General features: G+C 42.1%; 3 protein-coding genes across 3 annotated transcripts; 1 reads left to right on the top strand and 2 right to left on the bottom strand.

Moving 5' to 3' along the window:
- Positions 1-479: 479 nt before the first annotated feature.
- Positions 480-3,507, bottom strand: LOC129193860 (phosphoglycerate mutase 1). The gene is made up of 4 exons (XM_054798598.1): positions 3,148-3,507; positions 2,489-2,763; positions 1,375-1,555; positions 480-1,216 (listed from the first exon to the last, which is right to left on the bottom strand). Exons 1-4 carry the CDS (start codon positions 3,284-3,286, stop codon positions 1,047-1,049), a joined length of 765 nt encoding a protein of 254 aa, XP_054654573.1. The 5' UTR covers positions 3,287-3,507; the 3' UTR covers positions 480-1,046.
- A 4,018-nt stretch (positions 3,508-7,525) lies between these two features.
- On the bottom strand, positions 7,526-12,756 carry marveld1 (MARVEL domain containing 1). Its single transcript, XM_054799728.1, has one exon. It carries the CDS (start codon positions 12,284-12,286, stop codon positions 11,789-11,791), a length of 498 nt encoding a protein of 165 aa, XP_054655703.1. The 5' UTR covers positions 12,287-12,756; the 3' UTR covers positions 7,526-11,788.
- Positions 12,757-15,393: 2,637 nt separating this feature from the next.
- avpi1 (arginine vasopressin induced 1) lies at positions 15,394-18,407 on the top strand. Its single transcript, XM_054798779.1, has 3 exons — positions 15,394-15,573; positions 16,624-16,985; positions 17,902-18,407. Exons 2-3 carry the CDS (start codon positions 16,636-16,638, stop codon positions 18,152-18,154), a joined length of 603 nt encoding a protein of 200 aa, XP_054654754.1. The 5' UTR covers positions 15,394-15,573; positions 16,624-16,635; the 3' UTR covers positions 18,155-18,407.
- The last annotated feature ends 804 nt before the right edge of the window (positions 18,408-19,211 follow it).

Below are 19,211 nucleotides of genomic sequence, written 5' to 3'. Positions count from 1 at the left end.
TCATGTTTATTATAAATAACCAGATATGACATTTATGTCTGCGGCGCATTGCACTTTACGTAGCTCAGTCTTGGTGAATAAAGACGACAGAAACATCCGCATGCACCAAAGTCTTACGATAAGAGTCACGAACCTCACCAATATATTACATAAATGAAGTATGTTTATTGACCATTTACGTTCATACATAAAAAAAAAAACAACTTCCACAGCACGTGACGTCGCAGACATGCTGTCGTAAAAAAATTGCGAGCGGAGAATGTGACGCAGGTCTCGTACATGTGCAGAACCAACCGCGATTCCGGTACGGATTGCGTATTTGAGTCTTCTTCTGCCTGTTTAGCTTTTTTTTCCGTTGCCGCATTTAAGGTGGCCCAAGAGGCCCAACGGCACAGTGTCGCTACGTAGTTTAAAAGTAATAATAATAATTAAATAAATCCAAATGTTAAAAAATGAAAAAAAGACACAGGAGCAGTTGATACATTACATTGGTTTCATTTTACATCATGGCAACTTATGGAAGAGAACTGTACTCCAAATGCAACAATTATAGAGTGAAGGACAAGCACGTTATCCAAGAACGCAACAGACAGCAACACAATCAAGACATAACAATAAAAGACGGTTGGGGTGTGACATCATGCCCTAAAAGGACTGCCAAGTTTCTTCCCTCATTTGCATTATTATTGGAATGACAACAATGGAAGCTTCAATAAGTGAAACAGAACCACTTTTTTGTTGTCTTGAGATGAAATTCCCACAGCAGCTCTTAGACTTTGTTTTTTTGCATTAATTTGATAATCAGCCAAAGACATGCAGGTACACAAAGGTATCGGGGGCAAACGTATATTTAATTGATCATAAGTTAAATAAAGAAGCGCAAAGATTAGCCACTACCGTCCCTGGCAAGTTAATCCAATAATACTTCATTTAAGATGGTAATACTTATCAGCCTTCTATACAATTGACATAACTGTATTTTCTCAGCACAGTGCAAGTCCAGAATTCCAATTACACAAAAACACTATTAGGAACACAACCATGTTTTACTTCTTAGCCTTGCCCTGAGCGGCCACGGCCTCCATAGCTTTGCGCACGGTCTCGTCGTCTCCCAGGAACTGCATTGGCTTCACAGGCTTCAGGTTCTTGTCTAGCTCGTACAGGATGGGAATGCCGGTGGGCAGATTGAGCTCCATGATAGCTTCATCTGACATTCCTATACGGGAAGCACAGCAAAAATACTATAGAAAGTAAGCCTGCATATACTTTAGAGTAGACAGTGTACAGCTTGCATAGCAGTACAGATTTACTGTCCACTGCAAATTCTGAGAATAATATTACATCTATCAATGTTGCTAATAAAACTGCACTCACCCTCCAGGTGCTTCACGATGCCCCTCAGACTGTTTCCATGAGCAGCGATGAGCACTCTCTTTCCCTGCTTGATCTGAGGAGCGATTTCCTCATTCCAGAAGGGAAGCGCTCGGGCGATTGTGTCCTTGAGGCTTTCGCAGGAAGGAAGCTGATCCTCAGTCAAACTGGCATAGCGACGATCCTGCACCAAGAACAGCGTGTCGCATATAAATAAACCAGAAAGAACAAAAACCAAAGAGCATTGAAAGTAGAGCCCAACCGATTACACATAATTCTTCAATAGTTGTGTACATAATCTGAGTACTGGTAATATGTCAGTCAAAATAGCTACGTAACGTTCATTAGGGCGCACGGTTCATGTATTACATCCGGTTATCATTAGCTATCAGACATTATCGATATACAAGCATTGAAAATGATTATGCAAAAGACAATGGTTTTAGCAATGGACATTTTCCATTTCATCATGAAATAATAGTTTAAGAAGGTGACGTGTAGAAAACACTGAAAACACCGACGCCCCTATTTTTTATTATTAAAACATACAATTTGGGGGAGACCAGCATCCCAGAAACAATCCAACTGAATGACAATTACCTTACTACACTATGAAAATGATAATAGACCTCCCCTCAGTGAATAGAATACAGTTGGGTCCTCCGACTCCCTGAAAAAAAAAGATGTTCTGGCGCATATTTTGTGCCCTTTTTTGCTCACCCGAGAGTCTGTTTACTCTCTAAATGTAGGGACCAAAGCTGAAGTTAGCTTAGCAGGTTTGGAAAAAGGCGTTTGTCTTTATTCTTCTCAAACTGCTGTACTTTGAAAACCCCGGTATAGAGGCTTCTGGATTGCGAGGCCTCTTTGACTTAACTTTGAACCTTAACCCCATGCTTTGCAGTCATGTATTAACTCCTCTTACACATGCTCTTAGGTAATACCATTGAGGTTCTGCTATACTGCTGATTTCACTTATCAGTGCTTGGTTTCCTGACTGCAGGAAGCAAGTTCAAATTGTGTGCACTTTTTTGTTAAGCCCCGCAGTCTGTTGCTCAATGTGAACTCTTGCCTCACAAACCAACAAACCCCCTTGTTTGAGTGCGTATGCTATCTTTACCTTGCTGATGATTGCGTAGTAGTCGTGATCAGGACCCATAGACGGAGGAGGGATGTCGAACGAACGCCTCCAGATTTTCACCTGAGCCTCCCCGTGCTTGGCAGCCGTCTCGGCCTTGTTGAGGCCTGTCAGACCGCCGTAGTGGCGCTCGTTTAGACGCCAGGTACGATGCACGGGCACCCACATTTGGTCGATGCCATCCAGGACCAGCCACAGGGTCCTGATGGCTCTCTTCAGCACCGAGGTGTAGCATATGTCAAACTCATAGTTGGCATCTGCAGGACACAGGGCACACAGGCTTGCGTTATGAAACACCGGGTTTAGACGTGTACTCCTTCAATGTAGAATTTTTTTAGGCTGTATTATAACGCTGAAGCTGCTTTGTAAGCATCTGATATCTTCAGAAGTACGCCACTAGTTGGCAGTGCAGCATGTTTCTGAATGATACCATGACTTCTAAGGTGTATTGTTCCCACAGTGAAGTACTGAGCATTAAAACAAGTGTATACCTGTAGTGCACGTTTTAATTTAGGATCTTATACCAAGATGGTTATATAATAAAGCAGGATGCCACATAATGCAGTCACCTGTGCTCATAGGGTGAGAGATGTCATTACGCATAGAATGTCATTCTATTAGGAAAATAAATTCTAGCTCACCTTTCAGGGCCTGTCCACCTCTCCTCGCCTCCTTCTCCCCCGTTTCGCTCAAATCAGCATCAAACCATCCACAGAATCGATTCTCCTGGTTCCAGTTGCTCTCTCCGTGGCGAATCAGCACCAGCTTATACGCAGCCATAGTCGATGATACTTAAAATAAATTGGTGTATAAAACAAATTTATCTGTCTCAGCGGATGTTAAGGTCAGGCAAACCGATCCCCTCCACTCGAACCGGTGAGTGCTTTTATCCAGTCGATTGGTCACTTCTTCACTTCCGTGTTATGTTGTCCAATTAGAAACTAGTATATTATATAGTTTCCCATTTTTCCACCAATGGCAGCGGTAGGCGTTTCTCGACCGTAACATTTGTACTTTGGACGATATTTACTTTAAATTGCATTTCTTCATGCGTAATACATACAAATAAAAAAACAGGAACTAGTATCATAAAAATAATAATTTGTGCTGTTGTGGAAAATAATAAAAAACAAATCAGCAAGCACAAGCTTGTGACTGTGCAGACTGTACAGACAGTCACGATGACAAACACGCCAAATCATTAATTTAAGTGCAAAGCGATATTAATAAACGATAAATTATCAATCTCGATGGGAATGTTGTTTAGACGAGTGGATGTCATCAAATCAATGCTTCCAGCTCTTTCCTGCTGTCCTGTTACGTAACCAGACTGCCCCACCTAGTGGGCAAAATGAGGTATGGCTGAGCAACTACACTGACACTGACTTTCACATAGTCAAATGTGAATTGAATAGAATTTTATGCCTAATGACAATGTAGTTGTTCACATAGCCGACAAAGCAGCTGATGTGTGATGGATTTTAAATTGATTTTCATGCATCCGGTGTTGGATTGATTTAATTTACTTTAATTAGGTTAGTCGTGGTAGTTTACAGAGTTAACATAGCAACTGGTTTTGGTTGGATTCATTTACATTGATTTAATTTGGTAGTGTTGTGTTTCACAGAGCAGCTATGGAAGGGATTTGTTGACCCCAATGCTGCATATAAAGTATCCACACCTTGTTTTTTTGAATGCATCATTGTCTCTCATAGTTTATTTTCACTGTTATGGTGTTAAATTGGCTGCACGGTGGCCTAGTGGTTAGCATGGTGGCCACAGAGTCAGGAGATCGGGAAGATCTGGGTTCGAATCTCTCATCTCTGTGTGGAGTTCACATTTTCTCCCCGTGCGTGGGTTTTCTCCGGGTACTCTGGTTTCCTCGCACATTCCAAAAACATGCATGTTAGTTAATTGGGGACTCTAAATTGTACTCTAAGTGGTTGTTTGTGGTTGGCTGGGATAGAATCCAGCAAACCCCGGCGAGTGAGGACAAGTGGCATAGAAAATGGATGGCGTTAAATTCACAGGTGATAAAAGACGTGTGAAGTGTTGCCAACGTAAGTCAGCTGCAGCACTCAACAACACTCTTGTTGAGGTTTGGTAAACACATTGAAGTTGTGGCATTTTTTGTTTTAAATAGCGAGATCGTCATTTCCCAACAGTGCCCTCACACAAAACATGGACTCTGTGCACATTTAGAAGCATTGCTGTGCTGCAGAAGTAAACATCCTGTCACCATGTTCAGCAACTATAAGCTGGTAAATACACAAGGCCGGCTGTAAGCCTAACTGTGCAAATTCAAGGCTTACACAGATCGAAAAATGTCAATCTTTGGTTCTTATGAAGCATTATTTTCGGGATAAACTACACATTTCTTGTCCGGGAGGCGGCGGAAAGCTACTACACATTTATCGGGGGTCCTGGCAGGACCCAAAGATGATAAAAAAAATGCCACCTTTCTGATGCGTCCATTTTTGGCCGGATTTTCAGCTGCGCGGCTGTTGCGAAATTGCATTTTTTTCAAGTTGTTGAAACAGCACTTTTCTGGTCCGGGAGGGGGGGCCAAAAATTCATCAGGGGTCACGGCAGGACCCAAAGATGGCAAAAAAACGCCACTTTTCCGACAGGTCTATTTTTGTTATTTTTTTTAAGGTCCGCGGCTGTCGCGCAATGGCATTTTTTTCAAGTGTCTGAAATGACACTTTTCCGGTCCGGGAGGGGGGCCGAACCCACCACACATTCAGTGGCGGTCGCAGCAGGACCCAAAGATGGCAAAAAAAGCCACTTTTCCAACGGGTCAATTTTCGGCCATTTTTTCAGGTCCACGGCTCTCGCAAAATGCCTTTTTTTCAAGTTGCTGAAACAACACTTTTCCGGTCGGGGAGGTGGGCCCAACCCTCCACACATTCAGCTGGGGTCCCAGCACGTCCCAAAGATGGCAAAAAAAACCCCGCCACTTTTCCAATGGGTCGATTTTCGGCCGTTTTTTCAGGTCAGCGGCTGTTGTGAAATCACAATCACAAAAGTGTCATTGCTGAAACGACACTTTTCTGGTCCGGGAGGTGGGCCAAAGTCACCAGACATTTATCGGGGGTCCTGGCAGGACACAAAGATGGTAAAACATGCCACTTTTTGGATACGTCCGTTTTCGGCCATTTTTCCACTGTCGCGAAATTGCATTTTTTTTTTCAGGTTGCTAAAACCGCACTTTTCTGGTCTGGGAGGGGGGCCAAACCCACTTCAAATTCATCAGGGGTCCCGGCAGGACCCAAAGATGGCAAAAAAACGCCACTTTTTGGACGGGTTGATTTTCTGACGTTTTTTCAGGTCCGCGGCTGTCGCAAAATCGTATTTTATTCACGTTGCTGAAACGACACCTCTCTGGTCCGGGAGGCGGGCCAAATCCACTTCACATTCATCGGGGATCTCGGGAGGATCAAAAGATGGCAAAAAACTGCAATTTTCCGATTGGCCGTTTTTTTCCGGTCCGCGGCCGTCCTGAATTTGTGCTTTTTCCAAGTCGCTGAAACTACAACTTTCCGGTCTGGGAGGAACCCTGTGGGGGGAAACCTACCACACATTCAGCGAAATTCCCCAAAATCCCGACATGTCACGACATTTTTCTCACGACTTGAACCCCTCCCTCTGCATTCACTTGTTCGGTGCGTTTTCCCTGCCTTCCTCTAACTCCGCTGTGGAATGTGCATCTCTGCAGTCTGCAGCATGAGGGTGGTTAACGGGCTGCTGTTCTGTGTGAGTCTGTGTTTTCATGTTTGAAAAAAGAAGTCCGTCAGCAGGAAAGAGTTGAGACGTTCGGGAGGGGAGAAAGTGCTGCCCTTCAGTTTGGGTGGGTCGTAGAATGACAGCGTGCTTCCTGTCCTCAACAGCTGCTCATTCATTTTACAAGTTGGTTACATTTTAGGAGGACTACGCTGCATATTCCTCAAATTAGACATAACACTCCGATTTTGACATCAGTTTCCTAACTCAACTACCATTCAAAGTAATAAGTAGCGCAGTTAAAAAATACATCATAAATCATATTTTTAATATGTTTTAATAATGTCATTTTATAATTTGTAATATACTTTATTGATTTTCTTTTATTTAATTTGGGGGGATTATTTTACTTTTTTTTTTTTTTTTACTTGTACTTCATTTATTTCTCACTTCATATTAACTGTAAATTTACCTTTTTTTAAAGTTACGTTTCATTCCATTAATTTTAACTCAGGTGATTCTATTTAATGTTATGTAATTTCTTAGTTTAACGTTAATTTTACATGATGTTACTTTATTCTTCATTTCAGTTTATTTAATACGTTTTAATATTGTGTTTAATTCCTTTTATGTTATTTCTTTTGTTGGTTTACTTGACTTAATATTGCCACATTTCTTTGTTCATAATTGTTTTATGTTATTATGTATCATTAATTTCATTTACTTTATTTTTTGGGGTTGATGTTGGTGGTGGTCTGGTTTTGAGTGCTGTGCAACATAATGTACTGTACACAGCAGAGTCTAAATAGGATTTATAATCAGTATAATACATCCATCCAAACATTTTCTATGCCGCTTATCCTCATTAGGGTCGTGGGGGTATGCTGGAGCCTAACCTGGCTGAGAGGCGAGAGGCGGGGTACACCCTGGACTGGTCGCCAGCCAATCACAGGACACATATAGACAATCAATCGTTCACACTCACATTCATTCCTATGGACAATTTAGAGTCGCCAATGAACCAATTGGAATGTGGGAGGAAACCGGAATACCTGACGATTCGAACCAGGTCTTCCTGAACTCCTGACTGTGTGGCCAACATGCTACCCACTCGGCCACCGTGCGGCCCAGTTTAATTCATCAAAAATAGAATTAAATACACGTGAAAGTAAAAAATTTCAGAAATCTTTTGCTTTATATTTTTAGTTCGCAGTTTATGAATCAGTCTGGGATCGACGCCGAACCTGCGATTGACTGGCTGCTCCAGGGTATTCATCTTTTACCCTAAACTGAGCAGCATAAGCGGTATATTGACTAAAAAAGGGTTAAAAAGCCAATATGAATACAAATGAACATGCTGCCAACTATTGCCAAAATATTTTCATTTGACTATTTATCACCACTAAACATAATATCATGCAATGATAATATCCTACATTAATACTATTAGCATTACAATATCATACGTGTGAGACATCCATAATGTGAAGGTGCCCCACTATGATTCCATTGCTGTACAGACCAGACTGAATGTAGTCATTTGGCTGCATATACAGCAGTTTGCTGTGCTCCCCGAGGCGTGGACATGTGGACACTTCATTGCAAAAGTCCCGGAAGGGGAAAGCTGGGTGGGGGTCTGCTTTCGTCTGTGAAGTGCAAGATTTACATCCTGCTCTTGCAGCTGGTCAACATTAACCCTTTGCACTCCCGCTCGTCTTGGACACAGATGTCTGGTCTTCTTCTTGTCGTTTTGTATGGCAGTTGAATGAAAACAATGAAACATCAACCCGGCAATTTTACCGCTCTTTCACACAGAGAGCCCACAAAATAGCCAAAACAGAGTCAGAACTTTACGGACTGCCAACACGGACACAGAGCTAACATTTTAACTTCCATGGCACTAATTGAAATAATCGAGGGAACTCCCAACGCTATAAACCGCAAAGAGTGCGCAGCTGCAGTATTAATGGATTTGACAAAGTCTTTTGATACAATTAATCACAATATTTTAATTAACAAATTAGAAATGCATGGAATCAGAGGGTTAGTCTTAAACTGGGTAAAAAGCTACTTAGCAAACGGGAAGCAATATGTGAATCTACGAGACTATACATCTGTAATTTTAAACATATCATGTGGCATACCCCAAGGGTCAATACTGGGGCCAAAGCGGTTTAACTTATACATAAATGACATCTGTAAAGCCACAAACAACCTAAAGCTAGTATTATTTGCAGACGATACTACCGCATTCTGTTCTGGGGAAAGCATGCAAGAGCTAATTTTAAAAAAATCACAGGTGAAATGACTACGGCATACTAAAAAGATGGTTTGACAAAAACAGATGATCCCTGAACCTAAGTAAAACTAAAACAATGCTATTTGGCAATAGCAGAAAGGAAGCTTATGGAGAACATACAAACCATCTCTTCTTAAAATCACAATTATTAAAATTTGATGACCTGGTAAACTTTCAAACAGCTACAATTATGCATAAAGCAAATAATAACCTACTACCCAAAAACATAATCCAATTATTCTCACCATGACAGGAGAAATACCATTTTGGGGGAAAAAAAAATAAAATAAAACACCTACACGACCTTTAGCATACCAGTATGTGGAATCAATTTATGGAACGGATTGAGTAAAGAACTCAATCAATGCACTAAAACGAGCCATTTCAAGAAACAGTACAAGCAGTTGATGTGTACAAAGTATAAGGAAGAAGATTCCACAGAGAAACACTATGCTAACCACAAAGAAATACTATGCTAAGCCGTATGACGACTGCACTTTATGGAATTTACAGCAGTTTGTCCATACAGATTCGCAAACCTCGACTTAATTGTAATATTGTGTTACTGCTTTATCACTTCTCGTGTTCTTCAGAACTGGCAAAGCGAACATGTTGAATGGGAAATGACCAAATGTATCAACAATTGAGGTGAGCTGTATTAGCAATTGTGAAATGTATTAGCAACTGAGCTCTGCCTCTTCCTGCTTCTTTTGGAATTGTGATATGTGATTCATACTGAAGCGAAAAGAATGTTCAGTTAAGTCAAACCATTACCATTACTTTAGATCCGGCATTTAGTTCCCTTTAGTGCGTTTTATATGGAATCTAGCGAAGAGAGCTATTGCTGTAACATTTCCACAACAACACAGCACCCTGCAATTAGATAAAGCACCAGCGTGTGGTGTGTATAAAATACTTGCTGGACTGCAACAATTGCTTTCATCATAACAGGGCAGGAGAGGCCACCATGCTAGCACTGAAGCTAGAAAATTGCCAGGTTGACTTTGACCCGCCGTTCTGTGTCAGTGCCACTCGTACAGAAAGGTGACAAGAAAAAAAAGGTGGGAAAAAGCTGTCTTTTATAGATTGTGTGAAAGGGGAAAGTTGCAGCCTGTGTCTAAAATCGGGTCAGGCATTATTTGCCCGTGCCTTTTATTCAGAATAGCAGAAAGAGATATTGCCGTAACTGCTTTTACACAGCAACACAGTATCCCACAATTAGATAGATTAGATTAAAGCAACAGCGTTTGGTACAAGATATATAACATTTGTCGGACGGCGACAATTAACATGAAGACAGAAAATTTCCCGGTTGACTTTGACCACACTTTTCTGTGTTGGAGCCGTTCATACAGAAAAAAGGTGAGAAAAAGCTATCTCTTGCACACTTTCGTGTGAAAAGGGTGCAACAGAGGTGGGAAACTGCTTGTGTTTAACCTGATCACCTGATTGTGAGCCATGTCATATCACAGTCGGAACATTTGTTTGGTCTCTCTGTGTCACTGTATACAAACTCCTGCTAGAGCTTCGATGCAGCTATTTTGCAAGATCGCTGTGTGAAAGGGGTTATTGTAACTTTGTAACTGAAATACTTGTATAAACCAGCATCTGTGGTGTGACGTGTAAAATACTTGTCATACAGCAACTAGTTTTCAACACAATACAGTATAGTGGGAGAAGTATCTAACTTCACAACCCTATTCCGGGATTTTATTTCACACAAATCGCTGTTCTGCCGCCAATTCTGGAAAATTTGTACCCTTTTTCTGTGTTGGTGCCGTCCATGCATTTGGAGTTTGAAAGGGGCTAGAGTCGCAAGATTAGCTTGCCAGTCATGTCATGTCCCCGTGTGAAATGCACACAGTTGTGGCAATATACCATTTTGATGGGTTCTGTATGAAAGGGACATAAATGCTGCTGGTACCGTTCTGATGCAGCTATTTTTGCAGGACCTCTGTGTGAAAGCGGGTTATGTAAGTGAAATATTCGTTATAACCCAAATGTTTTTGCCTCTCATGAACTCGTGAATGCGAGAATCCCAATTTCCCCGCTTTTGAGGAAGCCTCTTTCACACAGAGATCATCTTTCACCCACAAAATAGCTGAACCGGATCTGGCACGTATTTCCCTGTGCCTTTTATACAGAACTCAGTGAAGTGAAATGTTGCTTTAACTGCCCCATGCCATGTCCTTGTGTGAAACCACACATAATTATGTCAACATACCGCTTCGCTGGCGGTTCTGCATAAAAGGCGCATAGAAATACTGCAAATGCTTCAGTTCAGATGTGGCTATTGTTAGGATATCTGTGTGAAAGGGTGTTATGCAACTGATACATTTGTTGAAAACAACTGTTTTTTTAACTGCATACAAAACTATAGTGAAACGCCATTCGATCAAAAATGGCAGTTGCAATCATGAACACAGACTTAAAAGTCAACACAACCACTGAAACGGTATAAAGCAGATCATCGCTCCGGCTTAATGGCCCCCAAATGTAGCCGTCACACAACTTTTTGTGTCTGCAGCAGCTGACTGGAAAAGACTGAGATGTTGAATCATCCTCCATTTTGATTGGCCGCACATCAGCCCACCTCTAGAACCCCCCAACAGGCTGTTCCGGTATGAACAGGCCCTCTTCCCGCACACACATACTTGCTATCAGTTAGACACTATGAGGTTCTTTCATGTGGTCTGAGCATATAAAAGATCCCTGCTGATTGGCTAAGGCTTTAATCTCCCAACAGGAAGTTCCTGGTGGGGCCTCTGTCCTTTGTCTTTTTCCAAATCTGTGTTAGATTTGGGGAAAAAGGCACCAAATGTACCCCGGCTTGCTTTCTAAATTTGGCTTTGTGAAAACAATTCCTAAAAAGAAACTGCCTGGTCTGGTTCTTCCACTTTTTAATCTTTGGTTTTACAAAAAAAAGAAACACTTGTGGCAGCAATCACATCATGTTGCATACAGCATTGTGACAGAAGGCACTGATAAAAAGTCGAATACAATGGGTTCTTTGCTGTGATATAACATGTAAACTAAATATAATAAGATAATGGATAGAAACTCTTAGCTGTGCCACTGCAGTGACATAAGGGAAAAGTAGTAACACTAAAATTCCCCATCGTGGAATCATGAAAGCAGCCCATGAATGATGAATCACGGACACAAGCACCCTTTAAATAGACTGGTGTGGCGTTTCGGGGGGAAAATACAGTGAAGTTAACTCTTCCTCATCTTGCAGAAAAAAATGCGGACATCCTTATTTAGAAGACCGTTTGCTCCCCTCGACTCTTCCTGCAGGCTCCATAAATAACCGAGAGAAGGAAGGCCAGGCAGCAGAGGCAGGCGAACACGGCTGCCGTCAGGTATACCTTGTACAGGCAGAAGTGCTTGTACTGCTCCAGGTTGCAGTAAGAGTTGCGATCCGTCTTATAGATCATGACGCCGATGGCCGGCAGGTAGAGCGCGGCGGCGGCCACGTCGTGCGCCAGGTTGGTGCACAGCCAGTGGGGCCCTCCGAGCAGCGGCACCAGGTCCTGCTTGTCCAGCAGGGTGAGGAAGAAGAGGGCGAGGGTGAGTAGCCAGAAGAGCACCGCCACGAAGAGGACGAAGTGGATGGAGCCTTCATATTTGTTGGCGGCGATCGTCACCCACAGTCCGGCTCCGAATGCGATCTGCAGGATCCGGATGACTCCCAGGAAGCTCCGGAGGAACTTGACGATGTTCTCCCTCGGCTCCGACCGTATGGGCTGGGGTGGCATCTCTCTGTCTCTCCCCTCCTCCTCCTCCACCGATCACTTTAGGTCCCTTGTTCCCGAGCAGGGCGGGTGCTTTCTGCCAGCTGCAAACAGCTGGCCAAAAAGGTGGCAACTTTTCAAGTGAAAATTTGATGGGGGAAAGGAGGATGTGGTGGTCCAACAAATGCGCCAAAAGAGAACAGGTTGGAGAGAAAATAAGGAACTATGTGTTTTTTCCACGGCCCCGGGGTTTTGAAACGAAAAGCAGTCTGTGTGTTTCGTCTTTTCCGTTTCCTCTGCTCAATGTAGAGTCTGTGTGTGTACTGGGGGGGTGGCTGAGGAAGAGGGGCGGCCCCAAATTTAAAGGGTGCCCCACCTCCTTCTTGGACGGCTGGGTGCATCCGTCCTCTGTGGCTGCACCCCCCTCAGTTTTAACAGGAAATACAGCACAGTACCGTATGCCATTGAAATGGTAATTTCCTCTGCAATTGCAAAGGGAATGTTGCAAGCGGCAGGACAAACTGCAAAGAGGGAAATGAACGTAGGAATATACAAGGTATGACCAGAAAATGAAAAGAGAACCAAGCAAATATGCTTCCGGGGGGGGACTTTGGGATGTTTAATTTCCACAGCAAAGCACTCGATTCTGCTCATACTTGTTTTGACACTTTTCCAGTGGCTTTCTAGTGACATGCCAAGCCGATACTAAGGGCACTAAAGGTGAGCACACCCCTCACATTTCAATAACCATTTTTATTGCGGTACATCTTCTCAAGGGACAATACTATACTGTAGAAATGAAACGTGGATATATTTTAGAGTAGTCAGTGTACAGCTGGTTAGCGGTGTAGATTATGGGGCGGCATGGCTGAGGTGGTGGAGTGGTCATCTCTCAACCGGAAGGTTGCGGGTTCTATCCTCCATGCGCCCGCAATCATGTTGAAGTATGCAATTGGGAAAGATACGGAACCCCCAGTTGGTCCTGATGCTGTGTCATCAGTCGGTAAATATGCTAACAGTGTCAAAGCGCTTTGAGTGCCTTGGAGGTGGAAAAGCACTCTACAAGTGAAAGACCGTTTATCCACTGAAAATGACTCAACACAATCAATCCTAATTCTCTAAATAGCTGGCGACACAAGTGAGTAGAAATGGAATTGTAAAGCATGGTGGTAGGAGCGTCTTGGTCCGGGGCTGCATGATCGGTACTGGCGTTGGGGACATGTGGTTCGTTGAGGAAAACATGAATTCCAACATGTGAAAACCAGTACGTTTACATGCACGAAAAAAAAAAAAAATGATCGCATGAATTGGCATAAAACTAGCTTTTAAATACACCTGTATGTACATCCTGTTTGGCTTTTTAAACGTCAAATTAACTGTAAAACACTACAGCCAGTTTTAGTTATGTCAATATACTTCCTGTTATCGCTAACAAGTTTGGATTTTTTAACGTACGGTGGCCGAGAAGTGCAAAACATGTCAACAAAAACTAAAACAAATTACAATTAGACCGCCCGGAAGGGGATTTTATCCCTGTTATACTCTCATTAAAATATTTGATGGACTCCTGTAGTATATCTGTTAGATGGTAAAATACAGCTAAACAATGCATGAACTAACAATAACCAAGTACCCAAAAATGCCATACAATACTTCTTCTACAAGAGAGGAGAAATACGATCTTAGGGGAAAACTCAACTTGAAACACGTACATGCGAGAACATCGCTAACAACCCACAACATTTCAGTATGCGGAATCAAATTATGGAACGGATTGAGTAAGGAACTCAAAGCACCAAGATGAGCCAATTCAAGAAATAATACAAGCAGTTGATGTTTGCAAAATACAAGAAAGAAGAGTCTTGAACTTGTTTTGTTATGTTTGTCTCTATTTATTATTATTACACTGATTATTATATATGATTTCTATTTATTATGAAAAAATCTCAATAATTACATCACCATATTGTTACCTTATTATTATGACCTTATCACTTTCCTATATATTTAAAAACCACATATGGAATACAAGTGATGTAGATGTGGAATGGATGGGGGGTAGGATTAAATATGTTTTGCTTCTTCCTACTCCTTTTGGACATGTGGAATTGGGACTTGAACTATGTGATGTATTCCAATGTAACTTGTATGCATGTTCAAATAAAATGAAACCATTACCATCGCTTGGCATGGGTTACGGCTGCAACAGCCATGTTATTATTCTGCTGACTATTATTATTACGATTATTATGTTATTGTTATTATTTTGCCTGTTTTGAGATCATTCAAACCTGCAATAAAAGCCTGTTGTTCCAGTGATTAATCCAATCTATTTTATTTGTGTTTATAATTGTTGTAAATGTTCTTTTTTAAATTTGACTTACAAGCTTTTATTGTATTAATTTGTACTTTTACTTTTAATTATTGTTGTGCTAGTTTGTGCAGCTCTTTGGAAACTGTGTTTATAAAATGCGCTATAAAAATAAAGTGGATGGGATTGGAATTTGCTTGCGTGCCACTAGGGGTACGCGTAGCCCTTGTTGGGAAAAAAATTGTTGCTGAAATGTGAAGCGTATTGTCGTTTTTGTGAAATAATGCATGACAGCAGCACCAAGATATGATGCTAATACGCCCCCTCGTGGCTGTGAACAGCATACGGCTGACATGAGATAATTACATATTTATATTATTGTATTCATCTTATTTATATCATTTTTCACATTATCTGTCATGTCCACGTTGAAAAAGGCAATTAACATGTTCTCGGTAGGCAACATTTCTTTTTAGAATTTCTGACGTGAACATGCGCTAATTTCATTTGATGGTGTTTTTCGTCTTCCATTAGAAATGTGAAAAAAGACGGCTGTGTGTTTCAAGAATAATACAAGGTCTGTACACAAAGCCCTGAAGGCCACTGCGTCACTGGATACGTGCAGGATGCTCACTGCTTGACTGAACGCTCTCGTGCCATTCTGCCCCATTGACGTCAGTGGATTTCGCTGACGTCTCCAGTGGGACGAGGTCATCTGTATGGCCCGCCTTTCTAACCTTCTGATTGGTCACACTAGAACGCCTCTACCAGCCCACTACGAAGGAAGTTCTGTTCTCATTGGTTATTAGGCGGCAGTCATTTGAGACACAACAGCCGCGCTCAAGGGCACACAAACGGATCACAGAACCAAACAAACGTAGCTGCGGCACATCACGTACTGCTTTGTTTGTGAAAACTGTTTGTGAAAACAACATCGTACGCTACTGCAATGGTGGAAATGTTACAAAAGTAACGTTTTGTGGATGTATTCCATTTTTTGGTAAGTACGTGCGGTGTTTGAGAATCACGTGATGCGTTCTGGCAGAGTATTTATGTGTCTAAACATCAAACTGAATTTTTTTCCCGCGTATACATTCAACAATAATTGTATTTTTTTCGTGTATACACTGAACAGGAGGACTAATTGTCCAAAATGAGCATAGTTTAGGTGCTGTGACAGGGTTTTACCCCATCTATTTGTTTTGCCATGTTGCTGTAGATAAACAAGGCAACATGAGGGAGAAGACGATAGGATTTGTCATTATACTTATAGAAAGTGGGTTAACTTGATCAACTAAAAAAACCCCAATGTAACTTAAATTAACATTGTCCATTAGAATGTCAGATTTTCACTGATAGACATAAAATGCACATCATGTAAAAAGGCTGTATGTGATTTTTGTTAACTGACCCATATTGCAGACTAGTGTCCAGTAGCGATCTGCTAGTGTCCCACTTACAGTTAAAGCAAACCGATGATGCAGTTGCTAACTGCTATGTAACAGGCTTTCAAAGTAGAGCAAATGACTCACAGTACTTCCTAAAGTAGGATTTAAGAATGATAGCAGCTGACTGGAAGTGTTCCTGCAGTGTTCACATAGCCTGCGCGTTACAGTTGGGAAATGCGGCGTAAACAAAGAATAATAGGAGTGTAAAGGTGACTACGTCATGTCTACAGAGCTCTACTAATAGGAAAAATCATATTTAGAAAGTCATAAACAAGTTTGTGTTCTCTAACTATGAAAATGACATTTATTGATATTTAATCTTTCTGGAACCAATTAACCGCGATAAATGAGGGATGACTGTATTCATGTCTGAGCCACATTGCACTGAGGAGTCAGGGCAAACTTTTGTTGCTATGGTGACTTATACCGTACGTCGCTGTAAATGTGCCCTTCTGTGGTAGTGGCATAAAAGGCATATTTGAAGCACATTTTCCCTGTTTTGTGTATGGTCCAATTTAGGGGATGATTTCGAGATATCTATAAAGCTGTCTGAGTGATTTCTATACACGTGATTTTAAAGTATCCTTTGCTTTCCCGTACAGTCGAGCCCTTGCATGCCACCTTTGCCTGTGATTCCCCGGATGGATCCTGGGCCCGCCTCCCCCCCCTCCTCGGTGGTAGCTGGCCCCTCATCTTTGTGGCGGCTGGCTGAGAGGCGAACACGCAAGGCTGGCTCGGGGAACATTTTCAGCAACGTCAACCTGTGGCAGCTTCAGAGACTTTTTAGAGCGGCCGGGGACCAGGACGCTGAGCAGAGGGCCCAGCTGGTTTGGGCCCACAGGGATGAGGCTGAACTGGCCCAGGCCTTGATAGGACTCAGGGCACGGAGTCACCGCAGAGGGCTGAGGGCGAATGGGAGGGACACACTGGGGGCACACTGGCTGCGAGCCTTCAATCATCTCAGGTACAATTAGCCTGATATGTCATATGTGCATTTGATGAATGATAAGTCATACTGTATTAGTCCAATAACACAACTGTTAGTGCTCACATCAATGCTTCTATTCAGTTAACCGCTGGGTGTGTGGTCTACAAAAGCAAATAACTGCCAGCGTCTCTAACGCTGGCTCAGAAAACATTGGCATTTACAGCTGTGGCTGTAGGCAACCTCCCGAAGTAGTTTTTATGAACTCCACAAAATGGCAGTAGTTACATTTGAAGTGTCATCAGTGGTCAGCCTCCAGCAGCTTTAGCTTCCTCCGCATGCGGTTTAAAACGCAGACTCGCTCATACGCGGGATGTTCTCGAGTTAACTCATACCTTCGCTGCTGACGTTAGCTGTGGCTGCACTCGTGTCTGGATGCTTTGTGTTGATGTCATAGGCTAAACTTGCGCTGTTTCTGTGGTAAGCAAACTCCTTACAAAGAAGGCATGTCATTCTACCGTTATCAATGGTGTCGTCTGGGCATTTTTTAAATGTAAATTTCCCATTCATTGGACCGACAGCTCACACATGCTCCTCCATTTTCACGTGTCCCTCCCGCTACTCACCGGTCCTCACCTTACCCTCCCAACTGCAACGTCAATCAATGTCCACTTCAGGACGTGACTGATCATTGTTTTCCCCCCTCAACAACTCAAGCACAAGAAGCCCAACACATAAAATTGACTTTTAGAAAAAGGCAACTTGCATACAGAAAATAAATAAATGAATGAAGCACTGATGATGCCGTAATGAATTAATTGCAATTAATGCTATAATTTGACACCCTTTATAACGAACAGCCTTGCTCCAATTATCGCTCCGTCTGCTTTGTGGTTTCAGTAAATAAACGGCCAACTATAATTACAGCATTTGCGATATGCTTGTCTTTTTCCAGGATTGGGGAGGGCTTCCAAAGTAGCCAACAGAAGGACCCTGCCGATGAGAAGGATTCCGAATCAGGTTCTCACAGCAGTGAAGAACCATATCAGCACACAACTGAGACAACAGGAAGATCTACAGGGACCACCGTGGTACTAAATGAGAGCCAAGGCCTCAGAGGTCTTTGTGAGAGACCGGGTCGAGCCGGTTCGGGCCTGAGGAGAGGAGAGAACGACCCAGAGAGATACCTACACAGAATACTTCACTGACGGAAACCTCAGGGAGACGTCTGGAACTTCTGGACATAATGTAATCTGATGCAGAAGAAGCAATTTTGATTAACTTCTAGGAAGTGTTCACTGCTTAGTTGGCAGTATAGCAACACTGTATGGTTCAACACCAGAATACAAAACATGGGCTAAATAATGAATGTATATTTGTCACCAGCTCCATCAAATAATAAGAGAATTGGATTTTTTAATGTGTAATTTTGTGTAATAAAGTCTTTATCATGTTTTCTCCTTGGACTCTTTATTTTTTTATACAGTCAAAGGTCCAATTGTCCCGGCATTATTAACAGTGAAGATTACAATAATTACAAGAATTAACTGGACACTGCAAATTGCAATTGGATTGTGTTGTCCTTCTGGTATAACAATGTCAGTTGTATGAATTTAGGTTGGAAAATAGTCGTAATCTGCAGTAATAATAAAAAACTTAGTTTTGTGTTAACAGACACCAACATTTATTGTGCTTATATAGCCTTGTTTAATTGTTTACACGCGCTACTGTGACGATTCACGTGACTGTTACTTTCTGCTTTAGTTCCGGTTTTCATTCCTTTATTTTGTTCCACTTCCTGTTTTGTCCCACTCAGTTTTCGGCTGCCTTCACTTTCCGCTAATTTGAGTTCCTATTTAGTTCAGCTGGTAGCTTCTTCCATTGTTGGTTCATCGTTTTTGCCACGTGCCTTCGGCGAGTTTTCAAAGTTCACATACAACTACGATAATAGTAAACATAGTGTTCATTTAATTATCCTGCTGCCGTCAAGTGGTCAATGCTTGTAAATCTCGCTAGATGGCGCTAGCGTTTTATGTTGAGCGAACCAGACAGCTCGAGTCAAATAGAGTTCATACTTCTTGGGCTCATACAGTCAAATTGAGCGTGTTCCATAGCGGAAAAAAGAGGACATAAAAGCGATTGTCATAGTTTCCTGCATACGTTATTTTTGCCTGGCCAACCAAACATCTGAATTTCTGAAGATGAATAACCACTTAAAGGCATTATCAGTGATATGCCAGCTCTGCATGCAGGCGGATTTGGAAC

Source organism: Dunckerocampus dactyliophorus, chromosome 14, assembly GCF_027744805.1.
Source record: "Dunckerocampus dactyliophorus isolate RoL2022-P2 chromosome 14, RoL_Ddac_1.1, whole genome shotgun sequence".
Taxonomy (NCBI): Eukaryota; Metazoa; Chordata; class Actinopteri; order Syngnathiformes; family Syngnathidae; genus Dunckerocampus; species Dunckerocampus dactyliophorus.
The sequence above is the reverse complement of the archived record's forward strand: the minus strand, read 5'-3'. Positions and strand labels throughout refer to the sequence as shown.